The sequence below is a fragment of the Musa acuminata genome, chromosome BXJ1-8 (assembly GCF_036884655.1).
Source record: "Musa acuminata AAA Group cultivar baxijiao chromosome BXJ1-8, Cavendish_Baxijiao_AAA, whole genome shotgun sequence".
Taxonomy (NCBI): domain Eukaryota; kingdom Viridiplantae; phylum Streptophyta; class Magnoliopsida; order Zingiberales; family Musaceae; genus Musa; species Musa acuminata.
In genome coordinates, this window is record NC_088334.1 from 49,602,379 (window position 1) to 49,621,898 (window position 19,520).

General features: G+C 41.2%; 3 protein-coding genes across 4 annotated transcripts; 2 read left to right on the forward strand and 1 right to left on the reverse strand.

Annotated features, from left to right (window-relative positions):
- Positions 1 to 2,316: 2,316 nt before the first annotated feature.
- Positions 2,317 to 3,747, reverse strand: LOC103995910 (uncharacterized). Its single transcript, XM_009416652.3, has 2 exons — positions 2,974 to 3,747; positions 2,317 to 2,876 (listed from the first exon to the last, which is right to left on the reverse strand). Exons 1-2 carry the CDS (start codon positions 3,659 to 3,661, stop codon positions 2,791 to 2,793), a joined length of 774 nt encoding a protein of 257 aa, XP_009414927.2. The 5' UTR covers positions 3,662 to 3,747; the 3' UTR covers positions 2,317 to 2,790.
- A 3,705-nt stretch (positions 3,748 to 7,452) lies between these two features.
- LOC135588549 (uncharacterized) lies at positions 7,453 to 12,212 on the forward strand. Its single transcript, XM_065080722.1, has 2 exons — positions 7,453 to 7,982; positions 9,186 to 12,212. Exons 1-2 carry the CDS (start codon positions 7,941 to 7,943, stop codon positions 11,856 to 11,858), a joined length of 2,715 nt encoding a protein of 904 aa, XP_064936794.1. The 5' UTR covers positions 7,453 to 7,940; the 3' UTR covers positions 11,859 to 12,212.
- A 3,182-nt stretch (positions 12,213 to 15,394) lies between these two features.
- Positions 15,395 to 18,034, forward strand: LOC135588552 (auxin-responsive protein IAA31-like). 2 transcript variants are annotated; one of them, XM_065080725.1, is made up of 4 exons: positions 15,395 to 16,806; positions 17,308 to 17,471; positions 17,565 to 17,661; positions 17,766 to 18,034. In XM_065080725.1, exons 1-4 carry the CDS (start codon positions 16,493 to 16,495, stop codon positions 17,818 to 17,820), a joined length of 630 nt encoding a protein of 209 aa, XP_064936797.1. In that variant the 5' UTR covers positions 15,395 to 16,492; the 3' UTR covers positions 17,821 to 18,034. The 2 variants fall into 2 exon arrangements, with proteins under 2 accessions (XP_064936797.1, XP_064936796.1); XM_065080724.1 differs by having other exon boundaries at positions 15,422 to 16,806; positions 17,266 to 17,471.
- Positions 18,035 to 19,520: the final 1,486 nt, after the last annotated feature.

The window sequence follows — 19,520 nt, forward strand, 5'->3', positions numbered from 1 at the left end:
AAATACTCAAATGTAGGGGAAACATTCTATTACTTGCCATTTTCACATGTGATATCAGTATTTTATTCTTGTCACGAATTGAGAGAGTCATATCTTTCATCTCAATTTCATAACCTTTTTCAAGTAATTGTCCCAAGCTTAGAATATTATTTTTCATATCAGGAACATAATAAACATCTGAAATACATACTTCCTTGCCATTATTAAGTTCAAGGAGAATTTTACCTTTGCCTTTTACTGGTCTTTGAGACAAATCACCAAATGTAATGTTCCCGGAATAACTTGTATCTATTTCTGAAAATAGATCTTTGATACCACACATGTGATTTGAGGCTCCTGTATCTAGATACCATGTCATAGACTGATCATTTTTCAAATTTTCATAACTCATTAACAAAACTTGATTTTCCTTCTTTTCTTCCTCAACAAAATTTGCCTTATCATCTTGATTATTAGGATTATAATAACATTCATAAGAGTAATGTCCATACCTTTTGCAAACATAGCATTGTATTTCAGACCTTTTAGAGTTTCTGCCATGTCCACGGCCTCGGCCACGTCCTCGACCATAACCTCGGCCTCTTTGGCTATAATTTTCTCCAACATCTTCACTGTTAGGAGATTCTTGATTAGTCTGATTTCTGCCTCCTCTTCCTCTTTGTCCTCGTCCTCTTCCTCTTTGAGAATTTGATTCTCTTTTATTTTCAAGAGCAAACTTAGCTTGTAGTGCTTGCTCCATAGTTTTCTCTTCTCCTCTTTTTGTAATCCTTTGTTCATGAACTTGAAGGGAACCCATAAGTTCTTCTAAAGACATTTTTTCCAAATCTTTAGATTCTTCAATCGCAACAGCAATAAAATCAAATTTCGGATCTAGAGATCTCAATATTTTTTCTATTACTCTCTGATCATTTACTTGTTCACCATTTCGTCTCATTTGATGAACAATAGAAATGATTTTTGAGAAGTAATCAGAAATAGTTTCAGAAGTACCTTGTTGTAATTTCTCAAACTCGGCTCGTAAAACTTGTAGACGAGGTTTCTTTACCTTATCAACACCACCGAATACTTTTTGAAGCATTTCCCAAGCCTCCTTTGAAGTATTTGCTGGAGCGATGATCTCGAACATTGTATCATCAAGGCCTTGGTAGATTGTGAACAAAGCCTTTTTCTCCTTCTTCCTTCTTTCTTTGAGTTGTTTTCTTCCTTCTGCATTCATTGCTCCTTCTTCTGCTGGACTTGGTTCAGCAAATCCATCTTCTACAAACTCCCATACATCTTGGGAGCCTAGAAGAACCTTCATTTGGATGCACCATATGTCATAATTTTCTTTTGTCAATCTGGGGATCTGGAGTTGGATGGCACTTGAGGAAGAAGTCATAGTTTAACCTATGCTCTGATACCAAATGTTGATGTTGATAGGAAGAGGGGATAGAGATATCAAACAGAGGAAGAGTAGGACAAGCTTTCAATCTTCTATATTTCTCTCAAGAAAAACACTTTTATAATTTCAGAAACTCTATTACACTAATAACCCAACATATGGGGTTTATATAGTCCCCAAAGATACATTATATTAATTATATTCAAGATGAATCATTCTCTTTCAAGAAACCCTTTCAAGAACCAATAACCAATTTGACTTATCCTTCTATAGACTTCTAATCCATTTTTTCTTCTTGATGTAATGATTCTCCCACTTGATGCAATGAACCTTGTTATAATACTTGAACAAGTTTAATTCCAATGAACCTCAATAATTGCAACAGAAATATTCCTCCTATCTCTCAATTTCAAGCTCAAACCAACCCCAGCTGCTGGCTTCTGAGATTGAACAGCAAACTGAGATTGAACAGAATTAGCTGGATTCTGCCACAAGACAATACTGAATCCAGTATTATTATGAGCTTCAGTTGATTGGACATTTCCTGTAGTTGAGTTCTTTAATCTGAAACCTTAATAACAATGAGGTTCCTCAAAGTGAAAAGAAAACAGGAACAGAAAGAAATGTGGAAGATTCAATCAAACCCACCATTTTATAACCTGACTACAAATTCCTAGCTGCTGACTTCGGTATCTCACTTCCTCCTCTGGAATTTTGGGAGCAGTAGTTTGCTATAATCTAGTCATGTGGCAATGACTGTTGAGCTTGGTGGAGGATGAGGGTCATTCTTCTTTTTCATGTGGTGGAATGGCATTAAGCATTCGATCCTACTTTTGTTTGTCTGCTTTGATAGTAAAGTTGCAGTTCAGACAATTTGGTACTGTCCAGTTAGATTGGAGGCAGCAAGGTTGACGTGTGTTGGATAAGCATGGAAGTATGGTGAAAGAGGAGCACGATCTTATCATTATACCAAAGCTCACAAAAAACAAGTCTGGTGCAATAGCTTATTTTGAAACTGGGACTCTCTTGGCAAAACATGGAAGCAAGATTTTGATGGTATTAGCAATATGACTCTTCAAGATGTCTCCCTTTCTTTGATCGCTTTCAAGTGATTTCTTGCATGGAGAATGGATGGATCTCCAGTGACTGGTACATCAGAAGTATGTGACCAGAACAGTCTATGGAGCTTGCACAAGAGGATACATGAGAAATACTCCACTCTTTCTCTCCCATCAAGTCTATTCTAGTTTTAGTTTTACTCGGTGCTGTAGTTTCGGATGAGCTTCTGAAGTTTTGGAGACCACCAACCGCTTTAACAATCTTTCAATGACCACACAATGTGTACAGAGAAGCGAAGGAGCTTAACTGAGCAACCATGGTGGTATGCAGCATGAACGATGACAGCCAGTTCAGCCATTGAGACGAGAGGCAGATGTGAGCGCCACTGCTTGCGCCCACACCTTCAGCTTCGCCTTCACATCCCTGGGGTCATCACCTGTTCCACAGATCAGAATGGCCATAGCTTCGTCAGTTGGCATCTGATGGCTCGAACAGATGTGGAGATCACAGCATCAAAGCGTGGCCTTTGTTACCTGGGCTGGAGATCCTCCAGTGGATGGGGGAGTTGCCGCCGCTGCTGGTGTCGGCCGTCAGATCGGAGAACGTCCCCGGGATCTCGACCGTCCAATCCGCCGGCAGGTCCAGGCCGAGGTCCCGGCACGCTCTGACCTCCTCCATGTCCATGCACATCCGCCCGGACCCACACCGGGGCCGGACCACCAGCCGGCACTCCCCCGACGCCGCCTCCGGCCCGTCCTCCGCATGGCTCTTCTTCATCTGCCACGCCCGCTCCAGCCACCGCTGCCGACGGTGGTGCCGCCGCCGTCGCACGCCTCCACCTCCACCGCCACCGCGGGCCTCCGTCTCGCTCGCGTACTCCTTGAGCCAGTCCGATCCGCCCGCCGGACCTCGGGCGGGCGTGCCGGGCATCGACGCCACCCCCACGCCCAACGACGAATCCTTGTCCGACCCCTCCAGAAGCGCGCCCCCTCCCCCGCCTTTCGGCACGTCCTCCTCCTCCGACGCCTCAGCATCAGCGTCATCCCCTTCGGACTCGAGCGAGAGGCGTGACGTCCTCCGGCTCGCGTTGCAGGAGCTGAACTCGCGGACGTCACCAGCGAAATAGACAGCAGGCGTCGCAGCAGCGCGCGGCTCGTCGTCGTCGCCATCGTAGCCCATGTACTGTCCGTAGATTCCACGAATGATCTGTTCAGATGCCATTTCTTCTCAATAATACAGAGATTGTGTTAGGAGGAAGGAAGAAGAGTCTGTCTCTTTTCGTGTCTTAAGCATCTGTCGGGAACGATATATATATATATATATATATGATGCATTTGACTGGGAATATTTGATGCATATTCCATCTTTGTTTAATATATTCATGTTTAGATATTGCCACACTTATGTGTGGCTATCATTTAGATTGCAAGGAGCCTGATTCCTTCTAGTATGTTCTCTTTGGAGGCATTATCCTTCTTCTTTTTTTCCTCTTGAAATAAGCTTTTTATAGAATTTTTTATGTTTATTTATTATATTTTAATACTAATTCTAATGATCTGTCGGTACAAGACTGGTGGGCAAATCACGGCCGTCCAAATGACAACGTGCTTCAAAACGGACGGTTCTCGCCGGCGAATGGCGACAGCGGCATATCACAGGGTCACGACCTCGCCAAGGGCCCCACGGTTTGGTACACGCGTCGATCTCATGGTGGTCCATCCCCCTTCCTCGTGGGCCCCGCGGCGGTGTTGTAGGTACCGGCCCGGCCCGGCCCGACCTTTCGTGGTCCATATGCTAGCCACGAACCCGGGTAACGTGGACTGCGTGAACGGAGGGCCCCGGCGAGAGAAGACTGGACGATGTCGTTGACGCGGCAAGCGCCAGTTGGTCGAGATGAGCGGTCGCTGTTCGGATCTCAGCATCTGCCGTGGCTCGTGGCCTTACGGCCCACTGACCTGCCATCGAGACGACCCACGCCGCCGTCAATGCGGGCGCCACCACCCATCACCCGCGTCCATAAATCCACACCACGCCATGCCGTGGACTCCACGTAAACTGCAGGCGCAGTTGGTCGTCGATCGGAGGCGCGTCAACGTCCCCTACCGACGGCAGGCAGTGGTACGGAGCTCGAGGTGGCCCCGCCCAACCCCCCCCTCCCTGGAAGACATCGAAAGAGTTCTGATGACGACGAAACAGCCGTCGACGTTCTCGGACGCGAGACGTCCACAGCGAGCACCCACCACATCCGTCTCATCAACGGATGTGGTTGTAACATCGACGAATCGCATCATGTGGCACGATTCTTGGAGCACCGATGCCGTGGTTCTCGAAGAGGTTGCTGGTTGGGCTTCCACAGTTGCAGATCTTTGTGTCTTGTTGGAGTCTGCAACAATGGCAGCAGATCACTATGTTAGTGTGTGTTGTTATCAAGTCGAACGGTAAATGAAGATTGACTATCTATAAAAGGTGAAGGTGGGCATAATCAGCAACATCTAATCCTTCTCGTTATTATCTAATCTATTTTGAAAGTACTTACTATATTTGAATGTCAGAAGTACTATATTTAATATTTCATTGAATATTAGTTTTAGTGAAAATAAACATAACATTAACACTTTGGATGAGACCAAAAGCTTGTACCAAACAAAAGCACTTGGGTTCCAATCAAAGCTCCACATGTTCCAACCAATAGAAAATAATAAAATAAAATTATCAAATTTATCATGTCAAATGATTAAGGGAGGATTGACTATAAGAGACAAGCATGGATAAAATTAATAAGGTCTGATCATTTTCTCTATTGTCTAATACATTTCAAAAGTCAAACTTAAATATCATAGGGATCAAATTCAATATTCAAAATTTTACTGGAAGTTGATCTTAGTGAAGATCGACATTATATTAAGCATTTTAAAACATTTTGGATGGGACCAAATATAAGCATAAAAATTATAATATATTATTATTAAGATTAAAATCTGAAATTAAATAATAATAGATCTAAAGATTACTTATCTTTTAATGTTGTTAAAAAAAATCTTTCTTCTGAAAGTGCATCATTATCGAATTTGAGATATATATGATGTTGATTTATAAGAAGAACTAGACTCTCCTTCTTCTCTTTTTTTTTTTATCTTTCATGGTACAAGAGAATAAAAAGAATACGAGAGAATATTTATAATATCAAATTGACTAGCTCATTTAATTAGAGGAAATGAGAAAAGATATTTAATTTATCAAATGTATCCGTTATTTGCATACATGTGTATTTATGTGTCCACGTATTCAATTATTGTGTGGTTGCGTTGTATGTTGAGTCCCTAGGAGGTCAGAGCATAGTGTCTAGGATAAATAATTAGAAGAGTTACTCCTATCAAAATCTTAATATAATCAGACTTCTATTCTATTTATCATAATTATAATTGAAATACAATCATATCTATAATATATCTTACATAATTAGATAAGATCACATAATCTAACACTAAAAATTTCTCGGAAAAACAGAACTCTACTCACATCGTCTTAGTAAGATCTGACACAATATGGAACGTTTACTAGTATAAATCGGATCCAAACCGAATAGAGCTGATTAATCACTCCACCGGTATCATATCTCCATTCTCCATTCATGAAGAAAAACCTTTCTGAGGAGGACAGGACAGAGCCAAGGTGATGTTCAAGCAAGCTAAATTACCTACTGTCTGCACTCAGTCCTACCACTTTTGGAGACAATTGGAAGACTTTTAATGATGATTTCATTTTCATACGAATCATGTAGGTGGCACACTATATTTATTGTAGAATTTGGCATTCAAAGTTTCCAGCTCAGGACCTCAACTTGAGCATGGATGATGATGAAATTTGCTCCAAGAGTCTTCTTTTTGTCCAACAAAATCTTGTAGAAAATGCTTCTACTAAAAATCTATCATTTTACTTTTGTGTTTGTGTGTGTGTGTGTGGATGATGGTTGATCTTGAAGCTTGTTTGAACTGTTCATGGAGCTTGTCATGCCACCCAACTCTTGGTGCTTTCTCATGGCACCAGATGTTGATGCTTTGTTTCACTCTCGATAACAGACTGCAGCATCAGCAGCATTCTTTGGCTTTAAGATTATTTCTGATCGAGTAAGAAAGAGAAGCCTATTGGCTTTTTCTGCAATGATCGATCGAGAAGGTCCTGAAGGTGTTGGTGAATAGAACCCTTATTGTCTTTGCTTGCAAGTAGGGGGTACTCGGTCTAGTTAAAGGTTTAGGACTGCATGTGGCCTTAGGTAAGGTCCACTGTCCCAAGAATCTTGATCTTGAAGCAGTGTGGGCTTGTGTCAGGCCATGGAGTACTTGGAACAGAAGGGATCACAGATGAAAGGGCACAGATCACTTGGTCTTTACACTCGGATGAACACCATGCATGGCACAAAGCTACCTTGATCTTTTTGCTGATGATCATGAGCAAAGAAGGAATCCAAGAGTTGCGAGGGGATTGTGGCAGTGGTTACTGCAAGAACTATAAACAATACCAAGAAGACAAAAGCATTTCTTGGCCTCATCTCTGCATCTCTTCATCTGATGCTGCATGGAAATTTTGGCCTTTCATTCATTTTCACTGAATAAAATTGACTGACACTGAAGAACATTGGCTGATGCAGCCAGGCCTAATTATTGGACTACTTTAGGGACAAACACCATTGATTTGTTAGAGAACTTCCAGTGGATCTAAATCAAAGACCACTAAAGATGCTTGATTTCTGCCAAACACAACAATGGTAGATTTATTGTGGAAATCTACCAGTATAATGCACATATGTACCTACAAATGGTTGATCTTGCATTCTGTACAAATGGATTGAAAGAAGGGGTTAAATGTATCTTTTCAGAACAAAGATGACACATTTTGGCACCAAACCAGGGGCTAAAAGACAATGCCCATCACACTGCATGAGGCATAGCCAGTTTCATGGATCTCTGTCACTTACCATAAAAGAAGATGATATCCTTAACCCTTCAAAGAGAGAAAGCAGTGAACAGAGACCTGGAAAGTTGGGTTGATCAAGGGAGGGGCCAATGAAGTAGAAGTTCCCTTGAAGTTGTGGGAAAAGTTAAAAGCTCTATAGCACAACTAAAAGCAACCCTAATGGGATCCTAGAAAATCCTTCCACTTATGTCACCCACACATTGTAAAGTCACTTGCACAAGCCACCTCATGGCCTGAGGCTTACAGGGAAGCAATGGAGATCTCACTATCCAGCAGCCACTGGTGTGCCATGGAGATCAATAAACAATGCCCAGCTGCATTATTGTATTTAGTGTCTGTTATTTCTGTCCTTCCTTTTTCTTTGTAGCATTAGCATGTGTATCCACTCATGCCAGCTCATGTTTGCAATGCTTCCTAGTTGATCCAGTGGTGTTCTCCATCCCTTACTCCAGCTCTACTTTCTCTTATTATCTTCCAAGTCCTTTCTTTCTCTGCCATTACAGCCATTATACTCAATCTTGCCTCCATGGCCTCTGAAGCTTCTGTGACAGATCAGACTGTTAATGAGGTGAGTGAAGAAGAAATGCCTTCTCTAAATCCTTCTTTCCTTGTCTTTCTTGCTATATTTGCCATAAATGCAACTGCTACAACTGGTTTCATCTGATGGAGAACCTGATTCTGTGTTTGGAGATTAGAGTTTGTCAATTCCATTGGCTAAGAGGTATCTGTTTTCTGATCCTAAAAGCTTTTGCTTCATAAGCTCTTTAAGTGCTGATGAATCTTCCAATGGGCTTTTAGTTCCATTTTCCCCAAGAAGGATTGGGGGAAGAGAGAGGAAATAAATAAGAAAGCAAGTTGTTTGATGATTACAATTCATGTTTTTATGTTTCCTATCTGTTCTTAATTGTTTGCTACTTGGTATACAGAATAACATCTTCTTTTTCAAGATCCCTGCTAATTATCATTCAAAAAATCATGAAAATAAAACCATATCAGTGAGATAGAAGAAATTGAATCTTCTGGTAATCTTTTAGTATTTTCTTACTATGTTATCCACCAATAGGCTTTAACCTTTCATTCATAGAGAATTATGGGTCTTTTGATTCTTAGATTGCTCTGATTGAAGCTTTGCTATCTATGACTTCTTCACCATTTGCCTCTTTCAGCAGTATATGAAATTTCAATTTTGTAAACCCTGAAGAGAGTCTCAAGTAAATCTGAGAAACCAGACAGTGATTTAATATTCCTTCAGCACTATGCCTCTGTGTCAAACCAATCATACCCTCTTTTAGTTATTATATCAAGCATCAGATTTTTCTTACTTTTATGCAAGGAAGCATGTCATTACCAACTTCTGAAACACCAATTTACTTCCTCACTATTTTTATTAATTGTCATGCATAATCATTCTTATCGAACTGTTCCCGGATATCGATTACCCTTTTATTTTCAATTTGAAGCAACAAGCTTCACCTTGATGCACCAAGTTGGGCAATTAGTGATAGGCTAAATAATTTGCTAATCTACCAAATTACTTGAAATTTCTATCCCAAGTTCTAATGTAAGTAAAATATCTTTTGAAATTTTCACTTTGACACATTATTCTAAACAAAAACACAAATTATCTACCTCTTCTTGAGACTGGTCATCATAGGCAACAGTGATTTCACTAAGTTTAGTATGCTACTCATGCAAAGAACATTGTGGTTTTGCTCTATATTTCTTTGTCAGGACATTTTGTTGATAGCTGAATGATTGAAACCTTTTGCAGCACATGGGGACTAATGTCTCTGATAACATAAATAATGCTGATGAGGTTCTTCTCTCAAAGATTGAAGATCTAAAAGGAAAAGATGAAGAGGAAATATCCAAAGGAAAAGATGAGGAAAAAGTTGATGTGAAGAAGGATCCAACAACTGTTGAAGCACCTACAGCTGAACCAGAAGAAAAGCTGGACCAAGAAGTGGCCACTGTAATTGAGGAGGTGGAGGAAGAAGCCAAAGATAAGTGTTTTTTAGAACCATCAATTGAAGCTGAAGAAATGGAACTGAAGGACAAATCTGATGCACTTGTCACTCCTGAACTACTGAATGAACCAGTAGATCAACCAACTGAGATTTCGGAATCATCTGTTGCAGAAGAACCAGTCAAAACACCGAAAGAAAATGCTCATTCAGAAACTGTGACTGAAGAATCAACGAGTGCTGAAGAATCTTCTGAAGTTTCTGCTGCAGTTAGTCCTCCATTACTAACAGATGACATGCCCGTCGAATCACCAACTGTATGCAATGTCCAAGAGCCTGCTCCTGATGCAACTGTAGCACTTAATGCTGCTGAAGCAGCAGCAGACAGAGAGACTGCATTTGATGGGGTTGCAGTCAGTCCTGAATCATCAAAACAACTTCCTCCAATTGAAAATATTGAATCGGAAAGCTCAGATGCAGTTACTGTGGTTCCTTCTGTGAGTGAGCTCATAGAATCCACTGAAAGGACAGATGATGATCGTAATGCTGATTCGGATACTAGGAAATTAGCAGGAGAAGAGCTTGTGCCTGAAGTTGAAGTTGCTGAACGTATCGCAGAGCCAGTAGTTGATGCTAAGCAGGAGCAAGAAAACACTATGGATGTTGAGGCAACAGCTTTAAGCGAAACAAATCAATCAGTAAAGGTTTCTGAAGATGTCAAAGTGATTGTTGAGACAAAGAATGAAAATTTGGAAGGTGAAGACTTGAGCTTGGATACTATAAAATCAGCAGAAGAGATTGTGCCTGAAGTTGAAGATGCTGAACGTAACACAGAGCCAGTAGTTGATGTTAAGCAGGAGCAAGAAAACACTATGGATGTTGTAGAAACAGTTTTAAGCGAAACAAATCAAACAGCAAAGGTTTCTGAAGATGCCAAAGTGATTGGTGAGACGAAGAATGAGAATTTGGAAGGTAAAGACATGAGCTTGGATGCTAAAAAATCAGCAGGAGAAGAACTTGTGCCTGAAGTTGAAGTTGCTGAATGTCTTGCAGAGCCAGTAGTTGATGTTAAGCAGGAGCAAGAAAACACTACGGATGTTGAAGAAACAGCTTTAAGCGAAACAAATCAAACAGTAAAGGTTTCTGAAGATGCCAAAGTGATCGGTGAGACGAAGAATGAGAATTTGGAAGGTAAAGACATGAGCTTGGATGCTAAAAAATCAGCAGGAGAAGAACATGTGCCTGAAGTTGAAGTTGTTGAATGTACCACAGAGCCAGTAGTTGATGTTAAGCAGGAGCAAGAAAACACTATGGATGTTGAAGAAACAGTTTTAAGCGAAACAAATCAAACAGTAAAGGTTTCTGAAGATGCCAAAGTGATCGGTGAGACAAAGAATGAGAATTTGGAAGGTGAAGATTTTAGCTTGGATGCTAAAAAATCAGCAGGAGAAGAGCTCGTGCCTGAAGTTGAAGTTGTTGAATGTACCGCAGAGCCAGTAGTTGATGTTAAGCAGGAGCAAGAAAACACTATGGATGTTGAAGAAACAGCTTTAAGCGAATCAAATCAAACAGTAAAGGTTTCTGAAGATGCCAAAGTGATCAGTGAGACAAAGAATGAGAATTTGGAAGGTGAAGACTTGAGCTTGGATGCTAAGAAATCAGCAGGAGAAGAGCTTGTGCTTGAAGTTGAAGTTGCTGAACCCATCACACAGCCTGTCGTTGATGTTAAGCAGGAGGAAGAAAACACTAAGGATGTTGAGGCTACGACTTTAAGCAAAATAAATCAAACAGTAAATGCTTCTGAAGATTTCAAAGTGATCAGTGAGACAAAGAATGAGAATTTGGAAGGTGAAGACTTGAGCTTGGATGCTAAGAAATCAGCAAGAGAAGAGCTTGTGCCTGAAGTTGAAGTTGCTGAACAAACCATAGTGCCAGTAGTTGATATTAAGCAGGAGCAAGAAAAAACTATGGATGTTGAGGCAACAGTTTTAAGCGAACCAAATCTCAAAGTAAATGCTTGTGAAGACGTCAAAGTGATTGGCAAGATGAAGAATGAAAATTCGGAAGGTGAAGACTTGAGATTGGCTGAAAAATCTCGGGACATCGACTTCGCCGGAGTCGAAAATAAGGCATCTGCTAAGAATCAAGAATGTGATCCTAAAGACTCTGAGACAGCAGCAAAGCCAGTAGTCAAGCAGACCCTTTTGGATAAATTTGTAGAAGAGAGTACAGAAGACAAAGAGAAAGAGAGTGTCAAAGTTTATGATCAAAGTCTAGCTGCTTCCACTAAAGATGATGATGGTGCTACAAAAACAGATGGGGCTCCTAAATCAGAAACACCTGGTAAGAAATCACAACGAAACATAATATCAAAGGTGAAGCAGTCGATTGTCAAGGTGAAGAAGGCGATCATTGGGAGATCGCCAAGTTCGAAGACCATGGCAGCTGCTGAAGGAATCGAAGACACAAAACAAAAATAGATGGAGACTGGATGAACACGGTTGCATGGCTTTGAGTCGTAATATGTTCATGTTTTCTGTTCTTGGTTGTTCTTTTGTGCTTCTGTGTTGTTTAAGCATGTTCGGCAACCTGCCTCCCAGAAATGTGCCTGATATTTGATGGCCTGTCATGAAGCTTGTGTATCTCTGCTTCTGCAGCTATCCAAATCCGGGGGAGAACTCATCAAAGCTGTTGGCCTCTGATCAGTAGCTGGGAAGAGTTCTTTGTGGTTTTCATTGGCGTCCTTGTCATTGATTTGTAATATTTTTGGAGGTGTTCATATTATTTACAAGACATTCTTTTGGTTGTGATATGCATAATCTTCTTCTACATCATTGTCAATCTCTGGAAACCAATTGTTCTACGAATCAAAACTTTAGCTTACGTTGGGTGGCTTCTTTCGCTGTCAGACAGAGAATAACTTGGAAACATGAATGAACGACCGATAAAAGAAGACAACAACCCCAGTGATGCCGCAACCAAAATGGGATCCACAAGGAAGAGATTTGAGATCTTTGATGCCTTGTTTCTTTCTTCAGTCTACTTCACAGAGCAGAAGAAATGCCAAGCCAAAACTAGAAGCAGCAGAGATCTGAATGAAATCAAAATGAAAGTCTCAAGAACACAATAAAAAAGTGCTTGTTTTGGCCAACAAGATTGCTCCTTTTCCCGTTTATCTCATTGCACCACAAACAAACTCAAATCCAGCATCTTTGGCACATGCAACCAGCTTACTCTAAATCACAGTCCACTACTTGAACAGAGCTTGTCTTACTCGTGAGGAGCTTGCAGATGAGTGTTTTGCTGATCTTACCACTCATCGCTTGGCTTCCCTACAGTTAGCAGTCTTGGAGACGAAAACAGTCATTATAAGAGCAGAAATGAATGATTAATTGGAGATGTAGCATTCTAGAACCAGTGCAGATACACAATTGACAACATGAGAGTGGGTCATAAATCTCCTTTGTGGATGAGGAGAAAGTTGTTGAGACGCGAAAATTCATTCTTTTTATGAGACACCGGGGACGAATACAGAAGCTCATGGTACGAGGATGACATGAAATCTGTGCCCAGAGGTGATGACCAGGAGAGAAGACTGATGACTAGCAACTGTTGATCATAAAGAACCAGAATCTTTGAGAATCTTGATGCTTGTTCTTGATGGTTTAGCAAATGATCCACAAGCTAGTAGTTGGGCGGTGATCACAGTTCATAAAATTTGCCAGTGCTAAAACTCTTCTTCTCTCGAGCCTCTGTCACCCAATGGTTTCAGTTGAAGACTTCTTCTTCTTCATTCTGCTACTGTTTGTGGCTCAATCTTGCACCAACTTCATATCTTCCAACTATTGAAGACTCATCCATCCGGTTGTTCCATTGGATCAACTGAAACGAACTGTTTCTCCGGGGATAATCTCCATTGCAACTACTTCGAAAAGGTCAATCATGATTATTATGTTTTCCTTCTTCAAATGAGAAAGGAAAAATATACCCCACAAACAATCAAGTAGGTGCTCCTATCTGGCTTTGTTGTGAAGCTAAGCATGTAAAGATGACATTGATTACTTTTGATTGCTCACTTCAGCTGCACTTTTTGGCAAAAAAAAGAGATCCAGAAACGACATCTCCAGACATCTTCCAGGGGATCAGCCCAGGGAACACAGTGAAGCACAGAGACAGAGAGGCCTCACCATGGACAGCATGCTTGCGTGGGGAACTCAAATGCATTCCTCTGAATCTTGACTCCTGAAAACAAATCACTGTTGAAGGAGAAAGGGACTTCCAAGAAGGGAGGTTAGACACCATTATTGTGATGAAAGACTTGGCCTGGAATCAACAGCTTGTATGCAAAGAAAGATGTGTGTGTCTTGAAAAGATGCTTAGTTGTTTTCTCCTTTTCATTGGGGTTCTCCAAAAGGTTGTAAAGATAAAATTAAAGAAGCCAGTGTATGGCACAATGGAGGCAATGTGATGAGCTGTTGGCATGGTGGCCTAAGGTGACTAGGACCAGATGCACTCCTTACAAGGCTCCCCTCAAGCCCACCTGATGATACACTTTCCCTACCTCCAAATTCTTGTGTTACCTCATCTGCTCACCTTTGGATGCAAATCAAGGTCCCAAGTGGGCCTAATAAAAGGGATAATTGAGTTGTTTAATCCACGGAAATTGGTCGATAAATCCGTCGTGGCACCGCGCAATTTGCCGTGCAGTTTAGACTGATCAAAAAATGATGGCAGATCAAAGAGGGACATGAGAAACACAGGCTTGTAGAGATCCAAAGCAGTGGTGGCATGATCAAGGGGATGCACACTTGAGTTGTCCACATGCATCTTGAACATGGACATTGGAATATGAAAAAGAAACCTAGAGGGAGCAAAACAAAGGAGAGGACATTACACCCACTTTCTTTCTTAACCTGTTACTGAATCATCCTTCAGTTTGCCATTTCTTTAGGAGCAAGATAAGCCAGGTGTTTCCTTGAATCAGTCAGCTGACTTCCCTACTTCATATGGTCTTAAATTTCCTTTGCATCAAAACCTCATGCTCAGTAGTAAATGGTTGATGGCTTCTTCTTCCAGTCCTTCACCCTCTAGCCTTCAGCTGTTGTGTAGCTGGCCTCCAGTCTATTTGATTGTCCAGAACAAGAAGGGGAAGAGAGCATTCATGCAGGAGGCAAATTTGCCTCTGGAAGCCAATTTGGAGTCCAGCAAAGACATTTTCCTAGCACTGTCAATGTTTCCTTGAACTGAATATGACTTCTATAATTGTCTTCAACATTTGAATAGCTGGCCTCCAGACTGTTGCATTGTTCAAACTGGAAAGGATAAAAAGGAAAACCAAATCCAGTGCTCAATTCTGGAGATCTAAGCAAAGAAATTTCAGAGCACCACCAACTTCTAATCTTCCTTGCACCTGTGCAGAAGCCACATGTTAACTAACAACTAGAGAACTAATATTTCTTTTTCTTTTTACTGTTTCATACTATGAGTGCAGGATATACTTTTCCAGCTTGTTGGCTGGTCCAAGGTGTTGTCAACTTTTTCTTTCTTCTTCTAGTGTCTGGGGCTGTGGTTGATTGCATGTCCCCTTGAAGTAGCCCTCATGTCTTTCTTTTAGGAGGTTCATGCATTATCCTAAGCTACACAACCTTTTACCAAATCAAAGAAGGCCCTCGACGCTTGTTGTCTGTCCCAGACTTCAAGGCCAATTACACATCTTGTTCCTCCCCTTCTCCTCACAGGTTAAGGTAGCCAATAGTTAACTCAACTAATCTCGGAGTCAGCTGCATCCACTTTAATCGATTAGGACCATAAGCTAACACAATTAGCAGCAGTTGATGAGTAGCGAACTGGTTAATCTTGCTGTTGTTAGCCAAAGAGAGAAGAAGAAGTGCTGGCTGTGTGCACAACCAACTCTGCAACTCCAGGGTAATGAATTGTGCATGCAAGCTGAGCATATCAGCTTGGAAACATTCATACAAGTCCACGGAAAGCATTAATTGCTGGTACACTTGGGGAGATGTGAAAGCAAGAAGATAGAACTTTTTTTGTAATTGACATGTGATTGTAGAACAAAAGAGGAGAATCCCAAGAAAGAAGGTGGTGGATTGTCTGCCCACTTCATGGAAATCTGCTTTCACTCAGCACATTAATTAGCTCGGAAACGTGCTGACATGAGACCATGCTATGCATTACTGTTGGTACAGTTAGGAAGTGAAGTATAAACAAGCAGATAGAAATTTTTATTGGCATATCACTGCAGAAGAAAATATGAGAAACACAGGAAGAAGGAAGGTGGTTGCTTGTCTGCCCACTGCGGGAAATTTGCTTTTGCTACTTCAATCTCGTGCCATTGAAGTCTTCTTGCACAGTCCTTTGAGATGGTCTGCAAAATATGCATTCATCTGAGCCAAACTCAGCATCCAAACACTAAACATGGATTGGATTGGAAAGAATAGTGGTTAAGGTGTCATGTTGAGTGGCAGTTGTTCTCTCTATCCAACGCATAAGAAATCTTGAAGGATGATCAACTCATCTGTTCTTCCGGCAGTCAAGTCAAGCCATAATGGTAGCTCAGCGCAAACTTCAGCAGGGTGTAGTGTTTCTCCTGTTTGATTTCTGAATCAGTCGAGTCCATATCTGAATCCTCTTTTCATGGTAATGTCATCAAGCCTCATGCTCAGAGTTGTTTCAGAGATTGCCAACCTTGGTCGACAACAACATCTCATGTCACTTCTGTGAACAGCATGTATCTGCTCTCTCTCTCTCTCTCTCTCTCAAGTCTTGGAGTCTTAAGACAAATCTAATTAATAACTTCAAAATAATTAACAGATCTTGAAATCAGATACAACCTTGAAAACTTTCTCCAATAAAGTTCAATCAGAGACAGCATCAGCCTCTTCAAAGCTTGCAGTGCAAACTGTGTTTCATGGTGTTCTCACTCGAGATTACCTGTGCAAGACAGACCAACCATGGGGACAAGCAGCCAAACCCTGGTAAGCTTTCACCACCACTGGCCAACCCAGGTTTCAGGCCTTCCCCTTCTGCTGCCACATGCCCATGCAGTTTCACCAATGGAAGTTAAAGAACCTAACAGTCTATTTCGGGGAAGCCCCCAATGCCATTCCTTTGTCTCCTAATTATATTCTTGCATTATAAATTGGAGACTCTTGGCTTTATCATTCCTATCTTTTGTGACCAACAAGCCAGACTGGTAGCTTCCTCTCCAGCATTACCCCTCTTGCATCCTACAGTTCCCATGGGAGACCAGAGTAATTCCCCTTCTTCCTCCATAGACAGCAGCAGCAGCCACCCTGCTCTCTGCTCTACATCTTCCATCTTCCAGACAAGGAGAGACCTACTGAGCACAGATCTAAAGCTAGGACTTGGCCTCTCAACTTCAGCTCTGCATGGTTGTTCTTCTAAAGAAAGGTATGCATCTTGTGAGACCACTATGGATGTTTCTCCTCCTTTGTAATCTTTCTTGCCTCCTCCTTTCCCCAACCCATACACTTGCATGAGCGCCAGCCCTCTTCGCTTCATGGTGACACGGGCCTAGCTGAGATCTTTAAGTTCCGTCTCTTCAGCTACAATTCTGAATTTTTGGACATATCCACGTCGTTTGTGTTTGACAGCCTTCCAAGTTTTCATCCTCCTCAGTGTCTTTTATGTTCGATCAATCCAAATCCTTTTGCATATCCTCTGTTCTTTGGTGTTCCAGCTCCTTACAACAGTGTAACTTCAATTCTAATACGTGGCGGCTCCTGTCTTATCCATTTGATTGCATCTCACATTGTCTTCACCCAGTTTTAGTCGTCAAAATCCAATTTAGCTTTTGTTCATGTTCAGATTACTGCTCTGTCGTTTCAATGTTCTTGTTTTGGTCATTAGGGAACAATTATCTCACTGGCCACCGATCAAACCACTTCTTAGGAGCACACTCGAGGAGAAAGTTCATCGAAGCCATTCGAAAACATTCTTCGTGAAGGTTTACATGGAGGGCCTTCCCATTGGCAGGAAGCTCGACTTGTTCTCACACAGTGGCTACGACAGCCTAACGAGGACACTTCGACGCATGTTTAGGACGACGATCATATGTAAGAACTTGATCTAGGCAGCAATGTTACTATGAACATCCTTGGAATTGCATGAAGCATTGATCATCATTCCAATGGTGTGGTGTGATCCAGGCCCTGATACTTCTCGAGTTCCTCCAGAGAAGGCTCATGTACTGACCTATGAAGACAAGGAAGGAGACTGGATGATGGTTGGAGATGTCCCATGGGAGTAAGATTCCTGTCAGCTTATTATCCTCATCGATGACCACCATCTCTTTTCTTTCCTTTGGCTTCTTCTAGATTTAGTGTTTGCTTGCTTGCTTCTTTTTACAGGCTGTTCTTGAGAACCGTTAAGAGATTGAAGATCACAAGGGCTGACAAGTGCTAGTGTTCATTTCCGAGCTCAATTTTTTTTGTATCTGGTTGCATGTAACATCAAAATTAGAACAACATGCAGCAAAAATAGCTAGTTTACTAGTTGGGTGTTCCCTCTCCTCTATTCATTGTTCTAAAAGAAAAAGGTATACACAATGCAATGGTTGTTTGCAGATGTACAGTCATACAGACAAATAATAATAATTGAAGTGGCTTCCTTGCTCTGATCTTCACAGGATATTTGCATGTTATTTTCTTTCATCAAAGATCCTAAGGTGGTGCTGTGTCCTGTCCCTTGTTTTCTTTCCTTCTTCAACCATTTCATCTTCAGTGCTTCCAATGGAAACCACACTTATCAGCATCAGTAATGACAGCTCTCAGCAAACAAGTGATAAGGACATGAACTTTTTTAATGTTGTATCACAATGTTCAGGTGCTGGCAAGCAAACAAGCAGTGCAGCTTGAGATGAGCAAAGGAACAGTTCATGCACAGGTGATGAAGATGCTGAAGCAGCAACTGCTTGAGATAGTAAAAGAGTAAATGAATGCCTCACAATTAAGTAAAGCTAATGCATGGAAATCTTGAATCTTAATTCAAGGTCTAAGATTAGAGACACTTTTGTCGATGATGTTGGACTTTGGCCATGCCTTGCCTCTGATGGTTTAATGGGTCAAACCTTTCTCTCTAAGCATTTGAAGCATCATGTTGACTCTGAGGAAGAACACAGAGATGCTTCAAAGAACACAGAGATTCATATTATTTAAATCCTTAGATTTAAATAATATGAATCATTATTTACCTCTATTATGCATTGGATAAACATTTACTAGTAGTGTATTTTACCATGTTGAAACCTGCTATGCATCTAATTAAATAAGCACCATGAAGAGTAGTAACAATATAAATACATAATTTTATTTCTATCTGAATTGCATGTGGGATGAAGAAGATTTAGATGTTAACTTAGATTATGGTACCTCATCCCTCTCTTGTCCTTTGGATGTGCCATATCTGCAAATTAAACTTAAGGCAAGCACTAATACTTAGTATTGTTCCTGAAAATAAGAGCAAAATATAATTATGATGAGCTATTTGTCTCCTTTTATACTTTCCAATAGTACTGAAAATATTTTCCATGTTCTACAGCAAAATAACAGCTAATTTTATGCCTTCCACTGATCTAAGAATCAGTGGTACACAAACTGCAGAGGACTTTTCATATATTCTATAGCATCATTACACAAGGAAGGAGCTTGATGACAAGAGGTCTACTTCAGATGAAATGTGTTTCAGCTCAAGATCTACAGACTAGTCTGCCATATCTTTCTTCTCCAATTGCATTTGCCTGTGGATTTTCTCAATGTATTCTTTGGCCTTCCTGTCTATATCAGGCTCCGCATACCAGTGGCCATTGTCGTCCTCATCGCTTTGTCTAATCTTCCTTGGCCTCTGATGCCTTGGTTCAGCTTCTTCCTCTCCCTGGTAGGGTTTCCTGGTGAATCCAAAGAAAGCAAGCAATGATTTCCAACCTCCTCCCATCTCCCACCCACCTGTTTCATGAACTGTATCAGAACTACTTGCTTGTAGATGGAGTGGCACCAGAATTTATAGGCTAACATGAATGGAAACTTGGAAGCAACGTAACCTGTGCAGTATATTTTCCTGTTCTTTTCTTTGGCCAACATATATTGTTCTGCAAGAACCATGCAGTA